Source organism: Melospiza georgiana, chromosome Z (assembly GCF_028018845.1).
Source record: "Melospiza georgiana isolate bMelGeo1 chromosome Z, bMelGeo1.pri, whole genome shotgun sequence".
Taxonomy (NCBI): Eukaryota; Metazoa; Chordata; class Aves; order Passeriformes; family Passerellidae; genus Melospiza; species Melospiza georgiana.
This window is the reverse complement of record NC_080465.1, coordinates 27929963-27957331: the sequence shown is the minus strand read 5'-3', so window position 1 is coordinate 27957331 and position 27369 is coordinate 27929963. Positions and strand designations below refer to the sequence as shown.

The following is a 27369-nucleotide window of genomic DNA, read 5'->3' as shown; positions in this document are numbered from 1 at the left end:
TAAGGCATCTGGAGATACAGAGAGGAGGTACAGAGCGATTCTGAATCCTTTGTCTTGTGTCAGCAAGATAAAGATGCTGATCAACAGAGTACACTTACTTTTTCTCTGAATAATATATACCACTAAGTTAAACAAGCCTACTCAGGAGCCTGTGTGACCCAAGAAGACTCAGACAATACAGAAGAAACCATAACAGAACATGTGACTACATTGAAACTAGCACGGCAACCTGATGATGAGCCAATAATACTTGCAAAGCCTCTTGCTTGGCAACAATCAAATCAACTTGGAGACTACTGAGACTTAGCTAATTTTATGTTCAACTAACTGGAACTCCTGCAGAAGGCAGTGAGTAGAAGTAATACTGCAGAGAAAAGGTGGTGAACTCAAAACATAATGAAAACCAGCACATTGATATCATACCCATATCTAAGAACCGTGGAATGACTATGCCAAGAAAGGATTTTGCCATGAGAGCAGGACCTAGCAGAATTAGATTAGTAAAATTCTGAAGCGGTGTCTGTTTCCTGAGAGCAGCTTGATATGATTAAACTTTTTGTGAGTTGACATTAGCAGTAGCTAGACACATCATATAGATATGGGCCAGTGTTTGAACCAAGTAACTTCGATCTGAGAAACTGATAATTTAGATTTTTCCTTAAGTATCAGCTAGAGGATATAATTGATGGAGAAAAGAGCTCCAAAAAGCTGGTAAACCAGACCTCCTAAGCTTTCCTTGCTCAAGTCCAGCATGCGCAGTTTTCAGTTTCTTCACAGCTCCCTCTTTTCCTGTATCATTGTAGTGAGCAGTAGAATCTACCAAATTGTCATGGGTACCGTATCAAAACCTTCATGAAGTGGTTTCTGGGTGAGACTGACTGATGCTTTGAGAGCTGATGGAAGCAGCTTTAAAACATGTGAGGCAGAGATTTCAGAAAGTTTGAAGTAAGACAGAAATTACTTCTTGTATATGTTCTGGATGACACTTTGTTCTTTAGCTTTTTTGTTAATGCTATGTTTGTTGGAAGGCATTTTCCATCAAGGCTGAAATGTTTTCTTGGCTGGCCTGGAGACAAGATCCTGTGCTGATAGGTGAAGGCTGACTTTCAGCTGCTCACACCAGTGTGACCTTCTGGCTGGACAGTGCAAACCACCTGTATTCAGTATGCACTGTGTAAAACTGGAAGGTTTGGTTTTTTGCACAGAATTTGGATTAGGTTTCAAGGCTTTCAGTATCTCTGTCATACACAAAATCCTGAATGACCCTGTGGTGACATGCAGCACAGGGAAAAACTGAGGAACACTGATGTTTATCCAGGGAATTAAATATCAGTCAGATTATTCAAATTTTGCCACATGAATTCCTCTAGGAAATAGGAGACAGGATGTACTGTACCACCTTACTCTCAAGAGCAAAAGGAATGTTGTTGCCCATGCTTGCTTATCATAAATATTTAGTGCTGCATATATTAATAGAAATGTGTGTATATATATATATATATAGAGAGAGAGAGAGAGAGAGATAGGTATTGATATAAATACATATAAAACCCTCAAACTCTATCAAAACAGGAAACATCTTTGCTTCTGCTTTTTCCCTAGAGGAAGGATCAAAGGAGAAACAATGTGCAACAGATGTTAGTCACATGGCTTAATGCAGTATGATGTATAAAATACATACAGAATACAAAATACATGCGGAATACAAATTTGCTTCCAGTTTGATGGTTGTTAGTAGATTATCACAACTGAAATCTGTTCAAAATAGTCCAAAATTACAGAAATATAAGACAACTTAATTACTCCTCCTCACACATTTAATTGACTTTGAATGGTAAGGCTTGAAGATGACTTTCCAAACTTTGTGTATGTGTTACTTAAACCAGTGCTATTCAGTCATGAGCTTTTGTTTATAGACTGTGTATTTCACGACTGATTTTTTGAAACATATAAAGACTGTTAAAGGATTAAAATAATGAGTTCTGTAGCAGTCCATTTTCATTTTATGATTTATGCTAATTTATTAATGTTGCTGTAAAGTTTAATGAAAGTAAGATTTTATTTTCTACAGTTGCAGGAAACTGGTATTTTTCAGTTGTCAAAGTATGAAAAAATCATGTTTTACCGGTAAAAGTGTTTGCACTCTATCTCAATTGGTACTGCAGCAATAGTCAGTTGAAAATTATGTGTATTTTAACAGTCTTTCTTATGAATTACATGTTTTCATTATGATAGCATTGCTGTTTTAGTTAACTAATATTCAAGTGGGAAGTGCTTCAAAGACTAACCAAATCTATTAGGACATGCACATTGGTACAAACCTTATACCTTGTGTAAGAGAGTGTAAACCTGCCCCCAGAGACTTCATAGGGAACACAGTAGTGTAACAAAAACCCCTTTAGAAAGTGACTTTAATGGTAAATGGTTGGGTTTACTGTTTAGTTGGACTACAGAAGTTAATAAAACTAAATCAAAAAGGTGTGTTAAGGTAACTCTGCATTGTGCTTTTGTTTGCATAACATGCTACCTGTAAATTATTAACAGGTATAAGCTATTGAATACATTGCATATTTGGTGTGAAACTGTACTGTGCAAGATTGGATAGTACACTCGAGACACTCTGAATTTATTCTTTTAAAGAAGAGTAGTTGTGTCTTCAATTAAAACCTGAGAAGATAGGTGGCAACTTTTTGTAGAAATGTGCAAAGAACTTTTCTGGTGATTAATAGCAGTGTTACCAGTTTACTTAATGCAAAAGACAGAGTCCCCTTTTCTGAGGGTTTTTTCAGTTGTCTGACATTAGGGGCAGAGCATGGTGCTATTTTAAAATAGAATTCAACAGATAAATACTTTATCCTTAGCAGTGTCTGGCATTTACCAGCAAAAGAACTTTTAATTGACATCTGCATAACAAGTCCAAAATGTGCTGAATTTGTTACATTTGCAGTCTAAATTGATTATTAATATAGTATTTCAGGAGTGTAGAACAGGAATTATTTCTATTTTTCTCCATTTCAAAGCAAATCAGTTTTTTACTTGTGTCTTTCTCTTTAGTCTTATATTATCTTAAATATGATCTATTGTGAAAGGAAGGAATGGAGTTTGTTATTATTTTGTGCCAGCATGATTTTTTAATGAATGTATATTTGTGGGTGTTGTAATATTTAAACTCCTATGTAAAATTATATTCCAAATTGCTTAATAGGAATGCTGAATGTGTCAAAACAAAAATACCTTTCCAGTAATAACCAGTATAAGTAGAAAACAACACAGCTGTCAGTTTTTTTACTTGATGCAAACATTCATCATTATATTTTCCCTCTACCTACAAATAATGTCACGCATAAATCACATTATTGTGATGGCAGACCATTAAAAATTGTGCAAGCCAAAAGATTAGGAGGGCTTCACTTCTCTTTTTTTTTCTCTGTGGTTTACTGTTACTAAGAATGAATTTTAATATAGATTAATTTTAAGTTAAATGGATGACACACACTGAAGATGACATAATCTTGTAGCTATATTTCCACTAAGAGAACTCTTGCCATCTTTAGATGTACTGCCTCTTCTCGGTCTATTCACATTTAGTCATCATTACTCCCACAGGTTTTCTCAGAATTGCCATAACTTCCCAGTCTCATGAAAATGTCAACATTCTCCACAGTTTGCATTCTTCACATTTTGAGTAATACATATTTGGTAGTTTCTGAAAGTATTGCAACCTAAATGCCTGGCTGAGGCGTGACCAGTGTTCTGCTGTGTGCCACTTGGAAGTGAATATGTTCTCTGCTTTTCTGAAAGTGCTCAGCCCTCCTCAGGTCACTGCACATGCTTCCTAGCCAGAAGAAATTTCATAAATGTAACTGGCCGAAAAAACTTTGATTCTATATAATATATCCTGCTCTTTTGAAATACCTGCATAAATCTTGTTAATGGTAATGGACATTGCATGCTTACAAAGAGGGAGAAGGGCAGCCATGTATCTGAGCTTTATATCGTCCTTGTGATGTCGTTTGTAATGATTTCTGTCTTGCATTCAGGCGCAAATTTTTCTTCACAGGGTTCATATTGATGTCAGTAGGAGGAAAGCTTTCATAACTGCAGAGTGTATTTTTTTGTTTTTAATTACATATCCATACTATATAACATATGGATCAGTGCTCAGAACCCAAGATTATTTGAGCCAGAGAAATACCTAAATAGAGAGACATGGGCAAAATGGTTATAAGTATGAACGTAAATTTAGATATCTTAATCTAACATAATATGTCTGAAAATGCAAGGCATACTTAAGATGTTGATCTTGGCACTTGGAAAAATAACAGAAATGTGAGCATTCCTGATCAGTTTATAAATATAACTTTTCTTTGGGTAAAAAAACCCCTGAAATCAAACCTTGAATTGAACTATCAGTCAATGGGTAGATGTTCTAGAAAGCTTACCCTCTACCTCATATTTTTTGCGTAGCCAGACGTAGCTAAGCACAAATCATCCAGATGTGAATGTAATATTGTTGTGCTGTAATCTTGTTGTGAAGTTAATTATCCAAGATCAGATTTTAAAAGGGCTGTTATTATATTAAAGTTTTCTTAGTCTGCCAGCTTGTTCCTTTTGATTAGATTTTGCTTTTAGTATTTCATATAGATACAAGAATAAATCCTTCATGTTTATAAACTGTTATCACACTGATCTTTTATGTTTCTCTTCTTGATTTGACTGAAAGTGTGAGATGTATTATAAATCATAACTAGCCACTTTCTCACAGTATTTTAGCATTCTGTTTTCCACATGTGTATGGCACTTTGCCCTGTGATATTTTGAATAATCAGTTTTATGTCTCTTCATGTGGATTGGAAATGAATCCATGATTTGCGATATACAGTATTTCTACTTCTCTGTATCTTTTACATGTGCCATCCATATAGTTACCACTAACTATATGCATATATAGTGAAAAAGATTGCAATATATGTGTCCAGTGTGTGTTTTAAACAGTTAAAATGTTTGGTCACTTTCTTCCTCCAAAGGTATGGGTACTTCTAGTAGTTGGGCTTTTTGAAATTAAGACTCCAAAAGAAAGAGATTTTTCGATGTTGTTTTTTTTTATATAATTTTATAGAATGTTTTTCTACATATGGGCAGTATGGTCCAAATTATCTGCTTGTGTTAATAGGTATGAGATTGTATTATGGTTAACCTAGGTATTGTATTGTATTATGGGTAACCTGAGTAAATCATATGGCTACATTCAAATCTGATTTGTTTACCTATTAATATTCTCATTTCCAAAAGCATTGCGAAAAGTGTGGATGAATTTAGTTGTATTCTTTGTATTTGGTATCAAGGGACCAAGATTTTTCATCTTGCGTAGAAGTTCCTTTAAGAATTAAGAGACTAAACTAGCAAATTTTGTCATTTCAACTGCTTCCTCACACCCCAGCTTTTCATCTGACTTGGCTGAGTTCACTTGACTAATCTGGCAATATTGGAGTTACTTTAGGTATTTGCTCTGTGCAACTAATCTGTGGTGCTGTCATCTGGAAATAATCCCAGGATCTCCTAGACACTGTGGTCTCAATACTTGTGCCAGAAGAACAGTTAGCTGTCTGTGGACTCCTGAAGGAGAAAGAAAGAGGTAGCATCCAGGATTTTGTTTATGGTCATGCCTGCCTTCTTGGGTTCTAGTCAAAAGCCATACAGGTTTGAAATAGATTACATGGTGTCTCCTCTGAGTGACTGTCAGTGCACATGTCCCACTTTGGAGTGTAATTGCACCTGTGCAACTGAGCTGATACAGCATTTTCTAGGCAAAAGAATCTATCTTCCACCCATCTAGGGTTTTTTTGTGCTCTGCACTGAATGCAGGGAGAGCAACGCACATCTTCCATTCTTTAGCATATCTCAATTCTGGCTTTTGCTAAGTAAAGTTTCCTGTAGCTTCTAGTCTGTAGGCTTACCTCTTTTAAGTTTATGAAAGTAATTTTTTAAAAGCCCAAGCAAACAAGCTTGTAAACAATCTCAAATTGCAAATATCTAGACCTTGCGTGGTATTTTAAAATCTGAGTTTGCAAAACCTGTGAATATGTATAGTATACACATGCATTTGTCTTCCATTAAATCTAAGTGATTGTGCTCCGGCAATACTTTTGTTCATGATTCTGTTTCACTCTTTCCACAGGAACTAGACAAAGTTGAATTATATGCAGCATTTTAAAACCAAACTGCCTTTTCCCAAGTGCATAATTCAAAGGAAGAAAAAACAGTGTTCAGATGGAAAGAATTGTGCTGATATAGTCTGATGTTACAGTTCTGTAGTTCCACTAGAGAGAGACAAGGAATCTCAAGATAATTTACTTTTCTAGGTCATGAATAACTTGTTGCTGCTTACAACTAAGAGAAATTAACTAAGAGATATGGATGTGACACTGGCAGGCTCATTAAAACTTTTCAGTGGATTGAGGAGTGCCACGTACTGGCTTTTACAAATAGGCTGGGGTTTTTCTGGTTAAATTGTCGGTGTTCTCAACCTTGTTAAAAATATCTGCTATCTTAATTTTTTTTTTATTAAGTCAGAAGAGCACAGTGAAGGTCTGGCAAAGGCCAACATGTGATGGTTTCTTGCTACAGAATGTTTAAATTGAATGTGACCTGGATCATTCACCAACAAGGAACTTGCATATAAGGATGGGTTCTGTGGGGTTTTTTTTGCATGTTACTAATTGCAGAGAGCAGTGTGCTGCTCCAGGAGCTGTTGAAGAAACTGCAGTAGTTTCTATCACATGTTCATTTATTTGAATTATGTGGTTTTTTTATTTGTGGGGTGTATATTGTAATGTGCTTTGCACTGCCAATTTTTTTTGTGTAATGTTTGGGCGCAGTGAGGGAGTGTTTGAGATGGTCTGTGCTTCCATGTCCTCAGGATGCTGCAGATACCCACCTCCCAATTGTTTTACTCAAGTGGTACAGGCTCTGCTTTCCCACTGTTTGATTCATAGACTAATGTAAGAAGGAGTTGCTGAGGTTCAGCTGGAGGCAATTCTCACAGGAAGCTATGAAAAATTTAGTGATGTGTTATCTGATTCCACTGGTGAGAAAGAATGCTTGCTTCTTTAGGAAGTCTCATCTTCTACTGATTTCATAGATTCTGCTAATGCTATGACATCATAGTTGGAGACAGCTTTTTGTAAGAGGCACATGTTTATTAATTTGTCTGAGAATTACTGGTCAATGAGTGAATCTTCTCAATTTAGAGCCTTCTGTTTTAGTTTGGGGTATGGGTATTGAGGGCCTGTTGTCTGTCATTACCAGCCAATTGTTGAATATTTTAATGTATTTAAATGGTAAACTTGTCCAAAGCTTTATGTGTTTAAATGCTGTATAGATGTGAATATCATAATAAAATTGTAGTCTGAGATACATGGATGTCTCTCTCCCACTGAAATATCAAGAGTTATATGCACACATGTGAAGGACTGACCTAGCCTTTAAGCACTTTCTCAAATAGTTAAAAAACATGAACATAATTTGCTTTTATTTCTCTGTATGAGGATCCCTAAAAGAGCTCAAAACAGGCAAGAACAACTTCTTCACGGATAAGTACTGTGATTATTTCAAGTGTCCACCTTCTACATTGCATTTTTTGATTTACTTTTTTTTCTTTTCCAGCTTTGCTATTGCCTTTTAAAAATTATTTGTATGCAGGATATGCTTTTGACAGGCAAGAGATCCTAAGCTGATGAACTGTTTTGAGTGTGATTAGAATCTTGCCCATGGACAGTAACATAAGCATCAAACCTCTCATGCAGCCAGCCCTTAGGCCTCTAGGGAAAACCAGTTTGTTAATGGCTTTGCTTATGCTTTCTGCATTTATAGCATACTTGTACTGCTGTTTCTGCTTTGATACTAAGACCATTCCATATTTCATCCAAATTATCAAATAAAGCAGCAACACTGCAGTGACGAGGAAAACAAGAGGCTGGACAGTAACAGGTTTATGACCAAAATTCTTCCAGTTTTTCAATTCTTAGGCTCATATCTGTGTTCAAGAGTTGCCAGCAGTTGTCTACAATAACTGGAGAACTATTTATTTACATATTTATTTGGTTTATTTTATTTTAATTGAAAGAAAATCCTTCTGAACAAATAAACAAAGCTGATAAAGTTTGAGAGTTAGTAAGCCAAATGATTCTTGACATTCAGAAGAAGACTACATTAATTGGGTGATAGCATAGCTCAGCCTTTCTGCGTATCACTGCTTCATCTTAACCTAAGAAAAAACATGTATTTCTTCACAAACTTTCAGCTTAGAAACAGTACAGTATTCCTTGAAGAAAAATCTGCTCTGCATATTCAGAATAAATCAGCATTTTAGATTAGGGATTTCCTTTACTGGGCTATTTTATGCCTAAACACAGATTTCTCATGCATGCAGGACTTAAGATGGGGGCATGTATGTGGGGGAGCATTTTTCCCATCAGCTGCCACTTCGTTTCTCAACTCTGTGTCTGCTCCTGTGTGTATATATTAATTGTATATTTCATTTTGGTCTGGAATACTCCCTGATCCTCCTGACAGAACTGGCAAATGAGACTTGATCGGAGTCCTTGTCCTCTTTGTGGAATGTGGGTTAAGGCTTCATAAGAAAATCTAAGATGGCCGCACAGGAGAGCTCTCCTAAGAGCTTTGTGCTCGCAGTTGTGTACACAACACAGACACCTTCGGAGTTTGCCAATGTTCTTGGATAAGTTTCTGCTTGTTAATGCAGCAGAATTAAACTGCAAGGACATTATTAATAAGAGCTTGAAGGAAACAGCTGGTAGTTGAGGATCTTACTGAGGGAAAAAGAGCTGTTTCGTGGTCATGTGTGTTACTTCTGCCTTACATCTGGTTCTTGTAACAAAGCTGAACATGGAAATACAGGGCATCTGAAGGATGCTTTGAGACTTGTCTTTTTTGGAAGAGTGAAGAGGACCACGTAATTTTTAAATAAACTCACATATGTAGATGTTTTAGGCCTTTTGTTGTAAAGCTGGGATTTAAAAAGATAAAGGCTTTAACCCTGTTGGCAGATGCTAAGCTTTGTAACAGATTCAGTTTGAGTATAAATGTAAAATATGGTTGGAGGGTCCTGTGCTGCCGTTTGCCACAGTTGTTATACACTGGCAACTCTTGTTGTTGTCATATATAGCAGTTTTTACAGCTTTAATAAAAGGCAGAGAAGTGTTGGTAGTGCACCAAAACAGCCCAGCATTCCCCTCACTGTGAGGCTCACATAAGTTGTTTAGTATTTACTTGATAGATTTAAGACACCCATACTGACACCAAAATTCTTGAAAATGTCTGCAAGCTGGTTAATTTCTGTGAATTTGTTCGTTGCTATCTTTAGCTGTTTCATCATAAACCCCAGGAAAAATGTTTTCTCACTATTATTGTGACTGCTTTGAGCATAGTCCTATACCTGTGATCACAGAGGAAATTGTAGCAATGGTCTGCTGTTTTATATGTGATTCTGTGGGAGTTTTTTAAACTTTCTATTTTAATCTTATTCTTTATTTATTATCTGCTTAGAAACCACCCTCTTGATCACATAATTTTCAGACTTCTGACATTTGAATGCAATGAATACATGGAATTCTTAATGGTGGGTGATTTTAATCTTTACAAAACCCCTCAAGCAATGGCATGGATTTCTTGATGTTTTGTTCCCTTTCTCCTTTTTTAAAAGGTTGCTTGATTTAAAAATGTAAGGCTGGTTACTATTGTTTTTATTACTAATGCTCAAATATCAAAGCAGGTGTTCCAACAGACTTTACTTTCAGCTAATCATTATAACCTTATTGTAAGCTTATTGTAAGCTCAACTGGTGTGAGTTAGCTCTCTTTGGCAGTAGATTATTTCTCTTTCCTGAGGTGTAGGAAGCTTTTCTAATTTCTTCCTTGACGTGCAAGTACAAGCAGAGAAGACTGAATAGGACTGATTTGATACAGTATTTTGTCATGACATGAATATCCACATGCTTGTTTTGACAATGTTTAATGGAATACATAAGAACATTGATTAAATCACAATGAAAAATGTGTTGAAAGGAGAGGAAACATTATAGGACACATTGTGGGCAATCTGGGCTGTAGTAATATTAATGTTTTAGTTTATCCTTGTACTGAGACTGTAGCACCAAATGCACTGATAAGGACAATAAAATGAGGGATGGTTATTATAGTTTACTTATACTAAACATCTAAAAAAAATTTATTGCTAGCTTTTGCACTTTCCCTGCCACTGCCAAAGTTCTAAGGTTTTTGTACTGTATGCAGAGCAGATTTCTCTGATGTATCTAGGTGATGTTCAAATTATTCTCCATCCCTCTCATAGGGAAGAATATTATTTGAAAGGTGCAAGAAGATGCCTATGCCTATATGAGTAAAGGAACAGTTTAGTTAGAACTCCTAAAATACACTAAACTACATCAGTTGCACTTTGCAAACAATTTCATCTTAAGTCTCCTTCCAACTGTTCTAGCCAAATAATTGCAACATTGTTTAATTTTTAGAAAAAAATGCTAATGACAAGCATCCATGCTTTCCAAAGTGGATCTATACTACCATTAAATGCTAAACATTTAATACAGTTAAAAATAGATTTGCCTGCCTTATTTTACATTTCAGTGATTGAATTTCTGATATAGATTTCTTCTGATTGTGCTGACTAAGGAAAAGTTGAGTTGTTGGGTGTTTTCTTTGAGAAAGGATGAATAGCTGGAAGTACAGAATTTTTCAGTGTTTTGTCAAAATACAATAGTTTGTTCCATAAAAGTTAGCACTTCTTGCTTGCGGATCATTATATTTGACTGGAAATTTGAATTTTTAATTTTGTTTTCATTTTTACAAGAGCTGCTATGTGATGCTTTACAGTCAGAGTGTTGTGATATGTATTTTCTATGCACACACTCATGCTTCCCACCAGTTTGTGGCTGTTGTAGATTCACTTTTGGACCAATGCGAATCTTGTGATATAGGCTGAGAGTTAAGCTGTTAAAATAGGTGGAGGCATGTGTGCAAGAACAGGTTCTCCTTAGGGAGATCAGAAGGAAAAATATACCTCTGAGTGTGCTGCCAAAGACAAGAAAAGGGTGCTGTGTGTTTCCTTTTACTGTGAGGCAGTTGGGTCTGTGGAGGATTTAGCATAAATGAGTTGGGATGAATGGGTTTGAGTATATGAAAAATCTGCTTGGAGATTGTGGTTTATGAATAAAATACCAGCTTTTTTTTCTCAGATAGTTTTTGTGTTTCCTTTGTCTGTGATAGCATGAAGGAAAGAGTTGGTTTAGCTTCTTTCAATTTAAAGACCAGTCTGACTTTTTGCTGGGTGGCAGGCATCTGGTTTGTGATGACAGTCTGCTCTTTCCACAATATTGTGTAAATTCTACCTCTGCTTAATGAAGTAGGTGTATGTGCTTTGTCTATAATTATTTTGACTTCTAAGTCTAGTTTTAAATGTTGAAATATTTTGAATGGTGAAGTGATATTAATTTGATAATGTGACATTTGTGATATGAAGCTGCACTGGTATTTATTAAAGTTTCATTTCCCTTTAATTATAGAATAATTTTAGATTTTCAAGTATCTCTGAGATTACTTGGAAAATTGTTCTCCTCTGCTTAAATTGTTTGAAAGTAAAAGTTAAGGTGATGTTTTGAATTATAAGAAGCCAGTACAGTGAATAAAATTTATGGTATACAGAGCTATTTTGTCTAATAAACGTAAAGGAATTTGCTCTTAGGGATATGGGGGTTTTTTGTATGATCACCAGGTTGGTAATTACAGATAGTGAGTTAAAGCAATGGATAATTCTGAATAGCCTTGTTAGTCTTCTTGACAATAACTTTATAGATCACCAAAAGAGAGGTGCATATCATTCGGTAACTGAACAATTTTTTAGCAGCCTAAATTAGACTTTAGCATGTTGAAATGTAGAAAGAGATTTGTTGTCAGTGATAGAAGTGGCTTTGCTATTATCTTCTACATCTTACCTATATATCTTCCAATATTTAGTAGACTTCTGTCTTTGCACATAAAAGTTTTTGCACTTTTGAGGGCTAGCTGAAGCACCATTCTATTTTACTTAAAGAAGAAAATGCAGCATATCAGAAACAAAATTGTTAGTTTAGGAAGAATGCAAAATTATTCCTAAGTGGCTGCAGAACATGACTTTCAACTGTTTGGGGAAATTCTTTCTCTTTCCTACTGGCTTCAGTAGCATAAAAAGGTAAAATAATCTTCAGGGCCGGTGCTGCTTTTTTTGATCTTGTGTGATTTATTTCTCAATGCTAAACATTACATATTGATAGTACATAGTATGTATGTAAAGGCAGTATGTGCAAGTTATGTCTTGGAACAAACAGATAACAGAGAAATTCCTCTTTCTGAATCCTACTATTAAGTTTGAGTTATCATGTTTTCTTTGCACAAATTTGATAGACTAAATATGTGCTGAAACAGTGCTAAGAAAACTGGTTTTATTCACTCACTACTCTAGAACAATTGGAATACTATAATAATTCAGTGGCACAAAGATGCCTGATTTTAAAAAAAATCTGCCTTTGTTGCAAGGAAAGAGTTGAGGATAAAATGAAGTTGTGCTATTGATCTACAGTCTCTCTGAACTCTTAGCTTCACATAATTTTCTGAAAAAAAATCTACTGGCAGAGAAACTAGAATTCAGAAAATTATATTTATGCATTAAACGACTTCCTTTTTCTTAAAAGCCAGAGTGGACACGTCCTCATACAGCTGGTATACATACAAACAGTCTCTGCATAACAGCTGTTTACCTTTTTTCTTAAAATATCTGAAAATACCTGATTTTCATCAGTTCCTGTTGTTAGTCTCTTGTCAGGTAGTGCCAGATTAGATAGGTTTTTTTTTTTTCTTAAAACTTAACTTTTTCCATGGCCAGTTGTTCTGGGCTAATACAGTGCACATATATACATGCAAATTTTTTTAGCTCCCAGAAAATAAAATGTACTGCAGTCACAGAGGTACTTCTCTTTGTGAGGAAAAACAGCTGCACCCTGTTTGTATATGTCTGTATAACTAATATTTGTGGTGGATTCTCAGTTAATTAAATTTAAACCTGCTGGAGTTATAGCTATAGAGTGATGGCTGTCAGCAGGAGCAAGGTCGCTGAAAAGCTTATATCTCCAGAACTTGGAACTGAGCCCTGAGAAATGCACTGAGAGATATTGTCCCGTGGAGAGCCAGGCCATGGAGAAAGTAACAGGTTCTTATTTCTACCTGTGTCTAAGGAGTGGTGAGGACAGCATGGTAGACCTAGAGGTTTGAATCCAGTATATAACCTCAGTACAGAATTTATATTTTTAGTTGTTTTCTACTCTAAAACCAACAAGCTATATTACGGTTGAAGTTTCAGTCAAGCAAGTGTGTGCAGTTTGCCACACAGTCATACTCAAAGCCAGTCTCAAGGAGTATTTTTCCACTTTAAAAATGTAAAGCAATTTAAAACTATCTATGGAGATTGACGAGATTTACAGCAGAGTGACTGGATTTGGCTGTCAAATTGCTAGCTGTTTGGCAGCTCACATGGTTCTCCCTGAAAAATTACACTTTACATAACTTTTTGGTCCTCAGGTTCATAAATCTAAAGTGATGTGAATGCCAAATACCATTTAAGGTTTAAAAAAATTGATCAATGCTGACAAGACAGAGTAAGCAGCAACAAATTTTAACTGTTAGGCAAGATGTAGGCTTAAGTCTTCAGGGAAACATCCAGGAACTACTGGTTATGCAACTGGTATTAACTGCATTTAACTGTAAACATAATTACCTTTCGTCTTGGTAGAAATTTTGGAATATATTCACATCCTGTGAGTGGTCAATATCTGCATGCAAATATGATGTGTGGTCTCATGAAAAGAGAGGTTTCAGTGTACTAGGAGAACTGTCAGGAGAATACATGGAAAGCAGTCAAAATTTTTCTGCTTATATTAAAATGTAAAATTTATGGTGATTTAAAAAAAAATCTGAAACGACTAAACAAAACCACCTCAAAATTATTATCTTTTGACACATGGTAGTGTAGTCACTATGATCCTGCAAGATGAGAAACCACCTCATTGTGGTCTTTTGGAATTGGAAAAATACTTACTTATTAATAGAATCTGTGTTAGCATTTGGCCAAATAATTTGGCATTATCAACAACTTCAAAACCAAAATTCTATCTTCAAGGTTGACTGGGTAAATTCACAAAGCAGAAATTATCAAGCCACAGGGAAATGTTGGATGCAATATATGTTTCTAGAATATAAAGATGTTGCCTTCTTTTTGGCATCTTTGAAAAGAATCGTAAATATAGCCTGTGGCAGTGTCCTGGACAACAGGAAAAATATTTATTTAGTCCTTTGGATTGCCTGAAACAAATCTGGAGATGTAAAAAAAGTTAAACTGGTAGAAGATGCAATGGAATAGAAGTTCATTTATATGTGATAGTTAGTAATATAATTAATTAATGCAGTCCTTAGTTATGCTAGCTATTTCCAATTAGACTATCCCTTGCTGTGTGCTTCAATAATAATAGCTGAATGTCTTTGTATGATGAATGTTGTAATTCACATGCACACTAGCTACTTCAAGTTTAACTATCCCTTTGGTATATGATTCTACATTAATAGCTGGATGTCCTGTATAATGGATAAAGTAATTCTCAGGCACACTGAAGCTCTTCTATCACTGGATATGATGTAATTTTATCTTATTTCTCCATCAGCACAATAAATGGGACTGTGTGTGAAAAAGAATCTGTGTTTGTTTGTAAGATTTTACTTGGAAATAATCTTCCAAAAAGGAGAGGAATGAATGCATGGCAGAGTCCCATGTTCCCAACAGATTTATAGTTTTATGTTTATAGTTTTGTTGAACTTAGCATTTATTGTAAGGATGGCAGATTGTTCTAGTTTTAATAATCATAGTGCTGTTCTGTTTTAATATTGCATGATCTGTGGGCTGCCATAAAGTTGTTACAAATTGAAGGGCTGATATAACATGAAATGAAGCACCTCTTCTGAATGTTCCTTTTGTTCAGTATTTAACAAATTGGTATGTTGACATTTGTCACTGATGGATTTCATTATTTGGTGAAAGGGTTTTAGGGGGTTTGACAGCATGAATGGTTTGTCCTGCAGACTTTCGAGAATTGATAAAGGCATCTTTGTTCTTTGTGTAAAAGCACAACAGATATCTTATTGACCAACCCATACAAAAAAGAAGGCTTGTATAGCTGCTGTGCAGAATAAACTAAGAAAATGAAGCCATTACGTATTCTTCTATGTTCTTCTCTTTTTTTTTTTTTTTTTGCTCACAGCTTGTATCTCCTTAGTCAAAGTAGCCAAAAGCGTTGGATAGTCATTCAGTAAAATGAAACCATGTAATTTTTATCAGTTTATATACTGTTTATCGATGACAAAAATAATGAAAACAGGTTATGGATAGTAGTACAGCTGATTTTTTTAGATAAATTTCAACATTTCTAAGAGGAATGTATATATGTATAAACAGATCATAAAGGCATATTAGAAGTAATGCATTTTAGCAGTAATGCTGAAAATCAGAAAAGACATTATAGTGTTGGATTTGCACCATTCCACATCAATTTTTACAGTAAAATGAAAGACTTCAGCAAATAGAATAACAACTACAAATTCTTAGAAACAGGAATTTTCTATTTTAAGGTAATTATCCAAATCCCATAGTAATGGGATTTGGATAACTATCTAAATATTTTTGTTTGGTTCCATATTTATATTTGGTGCAAGGTTCAAGAGTGTAATAGATACTAACTGAAAATTTAAAAGAATTGTATCTGTGCCTCTTGTATGATCTGAGAAGTTCTGATATTTTTTTAAAAAATATGAGCTTTACCTTTTTATTTGTTTTTTTCTTAGAAACATCAAGGATTTATAGCTCTTTCTTCTCTAGTAATGTCTGGGGTTTCCTGAATTATTCAGGTACATATCTAGATTTTTCTCATTCTGCAGATTAAGTATTTGTCACAAAAATCCTTAAAAAACAAGTGTGTTGCTAAGGTTTGATTTTGTTTGTGATGCTACCATTACTGTAGCTCATAGAGATTTAATAAGAACCACTTCTGCCTTCCAGCAGATTTAATTTCCTTTAAAAGAGTGATACCACAAGGCCTTGAATTAAAAAAAGAATACTGGGAACTCAAAGACCAAGCAATCTGTTTTAGTTTTTTCATTGATTTGGCCTTTTTGTTGTGGATAAAATCTTTCTTGTATAGAATAACTGAATAAAAAGTTACTCATTCTTTACTTTATTTGGTCTTGTCCATGTCACCTTTTAAGAGCACTAATGCATAGGCCCTTACCTTGATTAATTTTCACTGAATATGGTGAAGCATATAGATATATTGCTTTCTGTCTAATTATTTATCATAGCTGGGTATTTGTACTGTCTGTCTCTGCTGTGTTAATATCTGCCAGAAACTTCATTATATAGTGTCAGGAGGTCCAAATCTTCCAGTAATAACAGTGATAAATAACAAAATCCATTGATGATCAAGCCATATCATCTATCAGTGACAAAATCAGTCACCACTTAGACTGGAGCTGAGGAATGTTAGTGACTGTTCATCACATTAACCATTTTTAGCAAGAATTCAAATAGTTTGAAAAGTCAACGAAACAAATGCTATATTCATTTCTAATATAAAACAAGAGAATCTTCTTTTTTTTAAAGCTTCCCTTTGGCATACACGAAAACAAAAAAGAATACAAAGAACTATTTTTTATTTATAAAGTAGAAGGTGTGAGTACCTGTACAATTTCTTTCCATTGCTCATTTCTTGCAGAAACAATGTGATGAATTAAAAGATTTCAGTACAATGATCAAAGCCTATCCATTGCTACTTTCTGTTCACTTTTCTTCATTTCATCAAGTATGTAAGATTAATTTTGGGGTCCTAATATAAATCACTGTTAAATGAAAAGAAGTTAATACAAACGCATGATTCAAATAGAGACTTTCTACACTATTATTTTTATGAAGTATTTTCACATGGTTAATAGTGTAACTGTTAGGTGTTTTTAATATTTTCTTCAGTTGACCAATTTCAAATATTTGGAAGTACTCAGAAATGTGGTAAAAGTTTCACATAAAATCTGGAACATATCAAATTCTTAATGTAAACTGAATATTGTGGTTTTTATTTGTATATAAAATTCTTGCTGAATTTAGTGGAACTGCGATATTTCCTCAGTCTCCTTAGACATGAACAGAATTTTTTTCTCAACGTCTGACCTTTTGTGAACCTACCTATAATCAGCAAGAGTAAAGATGTTTTATCATTGTGGTCTATCATCTCTCTTATATCAAACAAAAAATATAAGATGAAAAATCCATATCCAAAGATACATTGCAGAGCAATCTGAATTAGAAATAAATTTATTTTCTTCATCTTCATTTCTTACTCTATAATTGAATTACTGTAGATTGACTTCCAATCTATCTGGTTTTTAAGAAAAACACAGCCAAATTCACTTGTGTAGCTTTTAAGATTTGTTTGGAAATGTCTGCCATGATACAGTGTAGTTTTATACTATGAATATTTAGTAAGGGATCTGGAAAATGGTGTTACAAATTATTTTCACTGTTAGCAGTGTCAATATTTTTTTGAGGAGCAATTGGAAGTGAAGTGTGAAGGTTAGAAACTGAGCTGCATAAAATACAGAGTTGGCTTTGTTGCCTTTTTTTTTTTTAGTAGTGAAACAGGTGCTTATATTTATTGAAGTCACTTAATTTATACTTAGCCATAAATCACTTAACTAAATCAATTAAATATGAAAAAGTCATGGTGTGACATGCAACATGAAAAGCTGTAGGTATTTCTCTTAGAAAGCTGGCTGTAAGATTTTTGACAGTGTTGTAGCCATTTGTTACTAGGAGGTGTTGTGTAATTAATTTTTATAAAAGTTTATTACTTCATGGGGTTTTGGACAAGAGGTTTCAAACAAATCTGTAAAAAAATCTGGATGGGAACTTGAGGTTTGGAAATTGTAATTCTTTCTCTCCCTCCACCCCATAATTTTCTATGTTTGCTTCTCTTTACCATAGCAGGCAATTTGCTGCCTGTCACAAATTTTGGGATTATGGAACTTTCTAAATGAACAGATGTTGCTGAGCTTACATATGACATTAGTAAACAAAATATGGAGAATCTAAAAATATGTTCATGCTCTGCGATTTCCTCATTGTGATACAGAATGTGGAAGATGAAAAGAAGTGAGCTAAAGGTGTTGTTAGGCATCCTGGGTGCATCACAGGTCAACTGATGAATAACTCTTCAGCTCTACAGTTCTTACTTGACTTGACTCTTGGTTGTTTTTGTCATATCTAGTTGCTAATGATCTTGTTACAAAATTGAGTTAACTTACTGCCAATACTTGAGTCTTGGATATCAGACTGAAGTTCATATGTAACATAAACCATTCTTTGTTTCCTTCTTGCTTTACTTCCCAAGTCAGGATATTTTAAGGAGATAGGATATATTACCATGATACAAGTGCAGCAGGGTATCGGCCATGGTTAAGTTGTTCTGTGATTTTTTTGTAAAAACACAGTTAAAGGTTTTTGACTTAGCACTGTCAAAGAGTGTGTGCTCTGTGTTTGAAAGAGAATTAGACATAATTTGAGAAATTAGTTGTATTATTACCAGACTGTTCATTTGCAAACAATAAGAAGTTGGATGGGTGCGTTGATCTGCTGGAGGGCAGGTAGGCTCTGCAGAGGGACCTGGACAGGCTGGATGGGCTGAGGTCAGTGGTGTGAGATTTAACAAGGTCAAGTGCTGGTCCTGTTGTGTCACAACCACAGCCATGCCTTTCACTATAGCCTTGGGGCAGAGTGGCTGGGAAGCGCTCATTGGGAAAGGGCCTGGCGTTACTGGCTAACAGTGTCTGAAGATGAGCCAGCTGTGCCCAGGTAGCCAAGGAGGGCAATGGCATCCTGAGGAGTACCACCAATAGTGTGGCCAGCAGGACCAGGGCAGTGATTGTCCCCCTGTGCTGGGCACCAGCGAGGCCACACCTGGAATGTTCAGTTCTGGGCCCACCACTGTAAGAAGGACATTGAGGGCCTGGAGTGTGTCCAGAGAACGGCAACAGAACTGAGGCAGGGTCTGGAGCACAAGTCCTGTGAGGAGTGGCTGAGGGAGCTGGGTTATTTAGCCTGGAGGAAAGGAGGGTCAGGGGAGACCTTTTTGTTCTCTGCAACTGCAGAGAGGGAGGAGCATGCAGCCAGGTGGGCTCAGTCTCCTCTCCCAGGCAACAAACAGGACAACAGGAAATGACCTCAACTTGCCCCAGGGGAGGTATAGATTAGAAAGAAATCTCAGAAAGGCTGGCCAAGCATAGAACAGGCTACCTGGGGAAGTGCCAGAGTCACCTTCAAAGCTGTTAATTTGGTGTTAATACGGGATCAAAAATATTGAGAAGAATCAAGAATCGTTGCAAACCATGCTGTTTGTATGGTGGTTTTGAGCCTAGACTCATATTATCTTTTTCCTTTCACTTTATAAATTCTTCAGAGTTATGGCAAGTACTGTTGAACAGTAGTAGAGTTTCTCCTGAGAGGGTTTCACCCTTGTTTATACATATCCTTACTAGTCTGGTTTGGGGCTGCAAAATATGCAAAACAGAAGAGATAAGTTCAGAGAGCAGCTGCTTCTTGGATGTTCAGATCATTATTTAGGCGCTTGATTGAAATTTACAGTTTTGATTTTGAATTGCAGAACTGAGTTGACTGTTTCTATCCTCCTTCCAAAGGATGGGGGTTATTTTTCTTTCCATGTTGCCTTCCCTATTGTGTTGCTGCATGACTTATGGAGTAAAAAGTTAGTCATTTGCACTAGAATGACTTTCAGCTGTAACTTCTGTCAGTTTTTGGTTTCTCCTTATGATGGTAGGAAGGCAAAACTTTAAAAATTAGCTTCCATTACTTCTGGAATAGTGCTCAGAGTATTCTACCAGATCCTTGTCTCTACAACTGCATCTGAATATATATTTGAGTTTCTGGTATACTGTAAACCTATGAGGTTAAAAATATTGTAGTTTTCTCAGTTCTGCACTGTAACATACACTTGACCAATGGAGATTGTAGAGGTAAGAAATTGGATGTTGAGTGGTCCTGTGTCTGTATTCCAATGGCACAAGTACCCACAAAGATAAATTAAGGTAACATTCAAAGTCTGATATAGATACTGCAGACATCATATTGATACCGTTCTTTGTATCACTGGAAGAATGTAGTTTTGACATGGTTTGACACTGGCCAAAAGCCAGGCACCCATGAAAGTTGGTCACTCACCCTCCCCTGCCACAGCTAGGCAGAGGAGAGAAAGAAATTAATAAAGGGTTCATGAGTTAAGGACTGGGAGAAAACACTTCAAGGACAAAAAAGGCTCAGCTTAAGGGTATGAAGTGAATTTATTACTAACAGAGTCAGGAGGATAGTGAGAAGTAAATTAAGACCTTACAACACCATTTTGTCCCACCTTCCCCCCCTCCCTCCTTCCCACAGACTGTGCAGGGAGGCACTAATTGCATTTTTTCTAAATAGAAAATTCAAATTGTTACTGTATATACATATATATATATATAAGTAGCATCTGTAATAGTGATTTTTTTTGTGCTACTTTTGACTTCAGAAGCATTATTTCTTAGGTGGCAATAGTCTTGGCTCTGTTATTTTCACAAATATGTAAGAAAATGTATGTTCAGGTCTCTGTGTGTTAAGAGGGAAAGATTTCTACTTCTAAATGAATGGAAAAAGTTTGTTAGAAATTAACTTCAGGCTCCCATATTAAATGTCTATTTAGGTTCTTGTGCATACATTTGGCTAGGTTTTGTGCTGTGTGTCTCATCTGATTATGTGTGAGCAGCCAAAGATACCACACTCTTGCAGACTGTATGCAAAGCAGTGCTTGCATCTAAGTCATGAGTCTAGAGAAAGTTTTGAAAAATTCCTGTTGCAGATTTGGCTTCTCAAATGGGCAGATTGCTATTCAGAGCTTAAGGATGCCTAAATCAATTAGAAACCTTTTATTTGTTAAAGAGACTATCTATTAAGGATGTGTACACGGGTGGATTGGAATGATTGGAACATCAGGACTCTTTGGTCATTCACAACAACAATTTCTTTCCTTTTGGGACACAGTTTTTTCCTTTATATGCATTCATGCCACAGTTACAGTGTCGAGATTTCCTTTAACTGCAATTTAACTGGGAGGGGGAACTTGTTCCTTCTTCCAGTCAAATGTCTAAGTTATGAGCATGGGATTCTGGTCAGAATAATGCTCTTTTGCTTTAGAAGGGTAACCAAGTGTATACTTGTCAAAAACAAGTCATTAACTTCTTTTTCTCTTGGAGCCACTGGGAACTTGTCCAGCTTCCTGGGAACGACTGGAAGGATTGTTGATTTTTTTGTTAACTGGGAGAGGTTTCCCATCTTTTTTACCATATTCAGCTTGCCTGTTCTGGCCTGCTTTAGAAACTTGGACCCCACTTGCTAAAGGCATTTATAAGCTGCACAGTCCTTGTCAGGTCTTGATGTGATTTCTAAGGTGAATCATCTTTGCCCGTTGCTAATGTATGGATGGATTTCTTTCCTATTCAATTAGAATCAAAGAAATGGATATCAAGCCTTATAATTTGTTTCTAGTAAATCAAACATCTGGTAGGAGGGCCACTTTTCTCTTTTGTTAAAAAAAAAAAAAAAGGTAAAAAAAAGCTTTTGGGTCTTGCAATTTAGTTACCCATCAAATTATCTTATTTTTCACTTAGACACTTTCTTAAATTATGGAGTGCTTTAGGAGCAGTGCTGCTAAGTAACAATGTGCAATTAATAACATTCATAACATTTTCCCAACACAGAGAGGACATCAAGCTGTTCAAGTGATCAAGAAGGGTCACCAGGATGATTAGAGGGATGGAGCACCTCTCCTGTGAGGAAAGGCTGAGAGAACTGGGTTTGTTCAACCTGGAAAAGAGAAGGCTTTGGGGTGACTTAACTGCAGCCTTCCAGCACTTGAAGCAAGCCTATAAGAATGACAGAGAAAGACTTTTTGCAAAAGCAGGTAGTGACAGGATGAGAAGGAATGGCTTCAAACTCAAAGACAGAAGGTTTAGATTAGATATTAGGAATCTTTTCTGGGAGAGCGGTGAGGCTCTGGAACAGGTTTCCCAGAGAAGCTGTGGACTCTCCAGCCCTGGATGCACTCAAGACCAGTCTGGATGGGGCGACCTGGTCTAGTGAAAAGTGTTCCTGCCCACAGCAGCAGGGCTGGAACTACATGATCTTTAAGGTCCTTTCTGACACAAGCCATTCTATGATTCTATGAACATTGCACATCGTAGATGATATTAAAAAGGTAGATTTGGTTTGCATAAGTGGAGCAGAGTTTCTGGAATTCAAATATTTATTGAAAATAGAGAATCTGTGTTCTAAACAAAGGCATAGATGTACACTTCTTACAAACTAATATGTCTGGACATCTTCCAGAGACATGTTCAGTCTTTGATAAAATTTTCTTAAGAAAAATGGGAAATTTTCAATGGTTTGAGTTGGAGATAGTACTGCTTGTTAAGGGCAAACAAAATAAAAGAAATAATGTAGCTGTTCTCAGGAAAGGAAGTTGCTGGCTCTACTGAGAATCTAAAATTAAATTCTGCTGCAGCACATAATCTTATTTTAGCCTCATAGGAAGCTGTGCTCATATTCTTTGGCCAAAATTTAACTCATATACATTTTTCTTACTGAAGTGATTTGTAACCCATCTGTAAAAGAGAATATTGTCTAAATGTGGCATTTCTGTTTTTTAAGTGATTGAAGAAAGCAGGAATTACAATCTTTATTGTATATCTTTCTGCAATAGACCTAAAATGCAAACAGTTCTGTGAGCCTATTTATGAGGCATGAAGTTACTTTTGTTTTGCTTAACCAAGTGGCTGAAATGTTGCCACCAGTATGTCTGGAATGTTATTTACTTGGTCTATTTCTGCAGTTTTTCTTTGTACCACTGTACACATGCCACAACTAGGGGTCATTTACTTAAAACTGACCAAAGTAATACCCTCAAAATTGCCATTATTATTTTCATCAGGGGCTTTATAATAAAAGATTTATCAAGTTCTGCACCTTCTGTGCTCACACTTTCCCCCATCTCACTCTCCCTTCATTCTCTTAATCAGAATTGCTTTTGGCAGATTTGGAGAGCTGCTGTTTTTACTTGCATTTTTTGTGTTACTTGATTCCTTGATTTAGTACTTTAACTTCTTACATTGTGTCTTACAATGCTGTCTGATTGAAATGTATTAACTTTCTTCTCTGGGTAACTACTTTTTTTTTATAAGGAGATAGAAAAACATACTCAACAACTATCTCCATATGTATCATATTTTGTGGTCCCTAGACATCCAACTGGTTGCAAGAAAACTGTGGGTGTTTTAACATTTCCAACGGAAGGATAGGATGGGTGGGGAAGCTTTTTGGAATGCTGACAAATAATATCTGACTCTTGGAAATGTCTTAAGGCCATAGACTCCCCTCCCATGCTTGGAAGGCTAGACTTAAAGACCAAGTATGCTTGTGTTTTAACATTTCCTTTATAACTGAGAGAAAAGTGAGAGAAGAGTTGAAATACAGATCATGGATGTCACAGGCTAATGTAGGAACATTCTGTGGATGGTGGTCACGGTTTGTGTCCTTGCTACTCCCATCTGTGACATGGTGCCCCATTAACCCCTTGGATATTAGTCAGAGGGCTTAATTCTGCTACTTTTATGTCCTAGATGTCCTTAGTTTCAGAAGTTGTATCAATTTTGAGATGTTAAGTTCTGTAATGTGTGTTAGCATAGCAAAAATTGCCTTACAGTAGCATATGAGTTGGGAACTGCAGCAACTTGCAGCTCAGGGTATTTTCAATAGCACAGTAACAATTCATAACAGTTTTCCCCTGCAATTTCTTCTTCTTGTTTAAGTACAAAGCAGAGTAGATACAGACTGGGTTGTTCCCCTGCTGTTGTGAAAAGCAGATATCTAGTGCTTCTTACTTCTGTGGTTGTAGTAAAATGTGTTCTCCTATCCCTGCATTTGCAAAAATGATCAACTTTTATCACAAGTTGGTATCTTCTTAGCTTGTTTGATATTTTGACAAACACATGTGCTTTACCATGTATGACACCTTTTACGTTTGGATACTGATTTGTTTTCTTTATTAAATGTTTCTCCTTTATTTCCATCTTTGATCATTTAGCTGACAAATATTTGTTTTGAACATTAACACTGCTCATATTATCCTGGCTTATATATAAATGTTTCTACTGAAATAAATCAGTCTTGTAACATGAAAAATATTAAACTTTGGTTGAAGTTACTTCTTACAATTAATAGCTGTTTGATGGTTGAATACCTTACAGCTGTAGGGTGGAATTTTAGTTTGATTTTCTGCCAACCAACAATAAAGTACAACTTAATTCCTACAATTTCCTGAGATATAAACTATTAGTCATGACCTAGCATGCATACACTAATAAGAAGCTAAAAGGCCAATAAAGCCAACCTGAAAGAAGGATGGAGAGAGACTATTTACGGAGCATGTAGTGACAGGACAAGGTGGAATGGCTTCAAACTGAAAGAGAGTAGGTTTAGGTTACATATTAGGAGAAAGTTCCTCCTTCTGACGATGGTGAGGCACTAGCACAGCTTTCCTGGGAAAGCTATGGATGCCCCTTCCCTGGAAGTCTTCAAGGCCAGTTTGGATGTGTCTCTGAGCAACTGAGACCAATGAAAGGTGTCCCTGTCCACAGCAGGAAAGCTGAAACCAGGGGATCTTCAAGGTCCCATCCAATTCAGGCCATTCTTCAGTTCTGTTATTATTATGTCCGTGCAATACACGTTGTAACAGGTCAGTAACAGATTCTGTCACTCATTTCTCTTGTGCAGCCCACACATCATCTTTCTGTCACAAAGCGTACTGCCAGGAGGAAGCCATCTCTGTGGAACTCGTCTGTGCCACGAAATTGCTCATGCTTGGTTTGGACTAGCCATTGGTGCTCGTGATTGGACAGAAGAATGGATAAGTGAAGGGTTTGCCACTTTTTTAGAAGATATATTTTGGGCTAGAGCACAACAGGTAAGGTGATGACACATTGCTTCAAAATTAATGTGGAAATCAAAATCATATGTGAAATAGATGTAAATTAAACCTCAAAACACAAACTGTGCTATGAAGTAACATCTTTTAAAATGGTATTGGAATTCACATGCTTACTTGATTAAAAAAAAAAAGTGATCCACAATGAATTCAAAACTTTACAGAGGTAGGGCTCAGTACAAATGTGAATACAAACATCTGTTTGTCAATGATTACCTTCCCAAAAATTTTATACTCAATCATTAAAATTCAATTATCAAACAATTGCTATGAATTCTTTCCACTTCTGTTGTATACCTGAAACTGGAAGAATCAACAGTCTTACTGCATATTGTAATATTCTAGGTACCTAATTAAAATTGTTTGGTTTCGTCCAATAGATGACCAAGAAGTGTACCTCAAAGCAAAATACAAGATGATTTTAAATGGGGCACACTGGCACTTACATGTTTTTTTCCTGTTCTACTGCCCAACAAGTTACTGTCCTGTCAGAGACTTAGAAATCACTGCCTCCCTTAAGATGAAAATTTCATAAGTTGCATGCCAGCTAGTAAAGTGCTTTTCTGATGCAACTCTTACTTTTGTAGTACCTCTGCTACTTCAAGCATTTAATGTGTCAGTCCTTTCTACCTGTCCCTTCATCACGTTCCACCCCTTTAGTCTGCAGATTTCCACCGGAGCAAAAGCATGGTAGAACTGGGAACTGATGTAATACACTCCTCTGAACCTCCATTTTATTAAGTATCTGGCATATTTATAGCACCAAACTAAACAGAATACCTTGTTATGTACCATATTTCTGGGAGGAAAAAAAGAGAGAAAGGGTGTCTAAACACTTGGGTTTTCCCTTTTGGTTCTAAAACTAATTTGTGCCCTCACATTGAGAATAACTACACTGCTGTGAGCTGTTCACATTAGTTCTTTGCTTTTGTTAGTCACTTGAAAGCATTTTGATTGTAGTAGACATCCTCCTTGGAGCTGAGTGTAAAGGAGAAAACAAAATAGTGTAATTAGTTCCCTTGTTATCATGTAAAGCATACCTTTTGAACATTATTGAGTAGTTTTGATGCAATGCAATCATAGAATTTAAGGATTGTGAGTGTATTCCACAGTGCCTGAGAATAATTTCAGTTGTGATTGAACATAATGCAGGGTAGTATTAGCTGCTTTTGCTTTCCCCATTTTCCCATCTAGTCTTATAATAGAGAAACATAAACTATAATTATGTTCAAAGCAATTGTTTGTCAGCTGGCAACCTGGCATTTATTTCATAAGTAGGAATCTCTGTTAATGTTATGTAAATCAGGAGAAACACAACAGGGAGCTTTCAGGAGCATGGCAGAAGTAGGAAAGAGGAGTGAAGCCAGGACACAGTGTAGCTCTTTGCTCTCAATTTGGGAAGGGTAAGGATGCAACCAAAAGCTCTATGCCAGGTATCTCTACTGTAAATTCAGTTTGTTTCTTGCCATTTACTGAAAGGAAAAAAATATGCCCATGTCTCTCCTCAGTCAGAACTATTTAACTGACTATTAATTTGATGTGCACAATGAGGCTTTTGTTTTTCTTAGTGCTGCTATTATCTCTCATAGCAGCAACTGTTATTTTTTTATCATGGATATTGATACCCTTTTCTGCCTCTTCTGCACATTAAAGAGAAACAAACCAAGTTTCTTGTTCTGCAAATTATTATTGTCTGTTGGGAAACAGTAATCAGTGATATGTGTTTTTTGTTTACTAAGCAGCTGCCACATGATGAAATAAAAGAGCAACAGGAATTGAAAGCTTTACTTCGCTGGCGCAGACTCAGAGATGAGGTGCAAAACTCTGAAGAAGAGCTGCAAGTTTTAAGGTAACAATATGATACCATCATCATTGCTGTTGTATTTTCACCCTCTCCACCTTTTCTCCCTTCAAAAGATATACTTCCAAATCATCTGATTATATCCACTGCATTTCCTTATTTCCTTCTAATAAAAAAATAAAATGCGTATTAAACTGACTGGGTTGTACATCTTGACTATGATACAATTGCTTTTCCTTTTGTTATAGAAAGCTTTTAGAAAACTATGGGATTTTCTTGATATGAAATGTCTCTGAGCAGTTTACAAGAGCTTCTATTCAGGGAAGAA

General features: G+C 36.0%; 1 protein-coding gene across 6 annotated transcripts in view; it reads left to right on the top strand.

Annotated features, from left to right (window-relative positions):
• The window catches only part of AOPEP (aminopeptidase O (putative)), a 177549-nt gene that overhangs the window by 36071 nt on the left and 114109 nt on the right, over positions 1–27369 (top strand). For 4 of the 6 annotated variants that reach the window (XM_058044023.1, XM_058044020.1, XM_058044017.1 and 1 more), the window contains exons 6-7: positions 25030–25219; positions 26980–27089. In XM_058044023.1, the coding sequence (XP_057900006.1) occupies positions 25030–25219; positions 26980–27089 (300 nt within the window). The remainder of the gene's footprint in view (positions 1–25029; positions 25220–26979; positions 27090–27369) is intronic. The other 2 variants (XM_058044022.1, XM_058044019.1) reach the window with 1 other exon arrangement.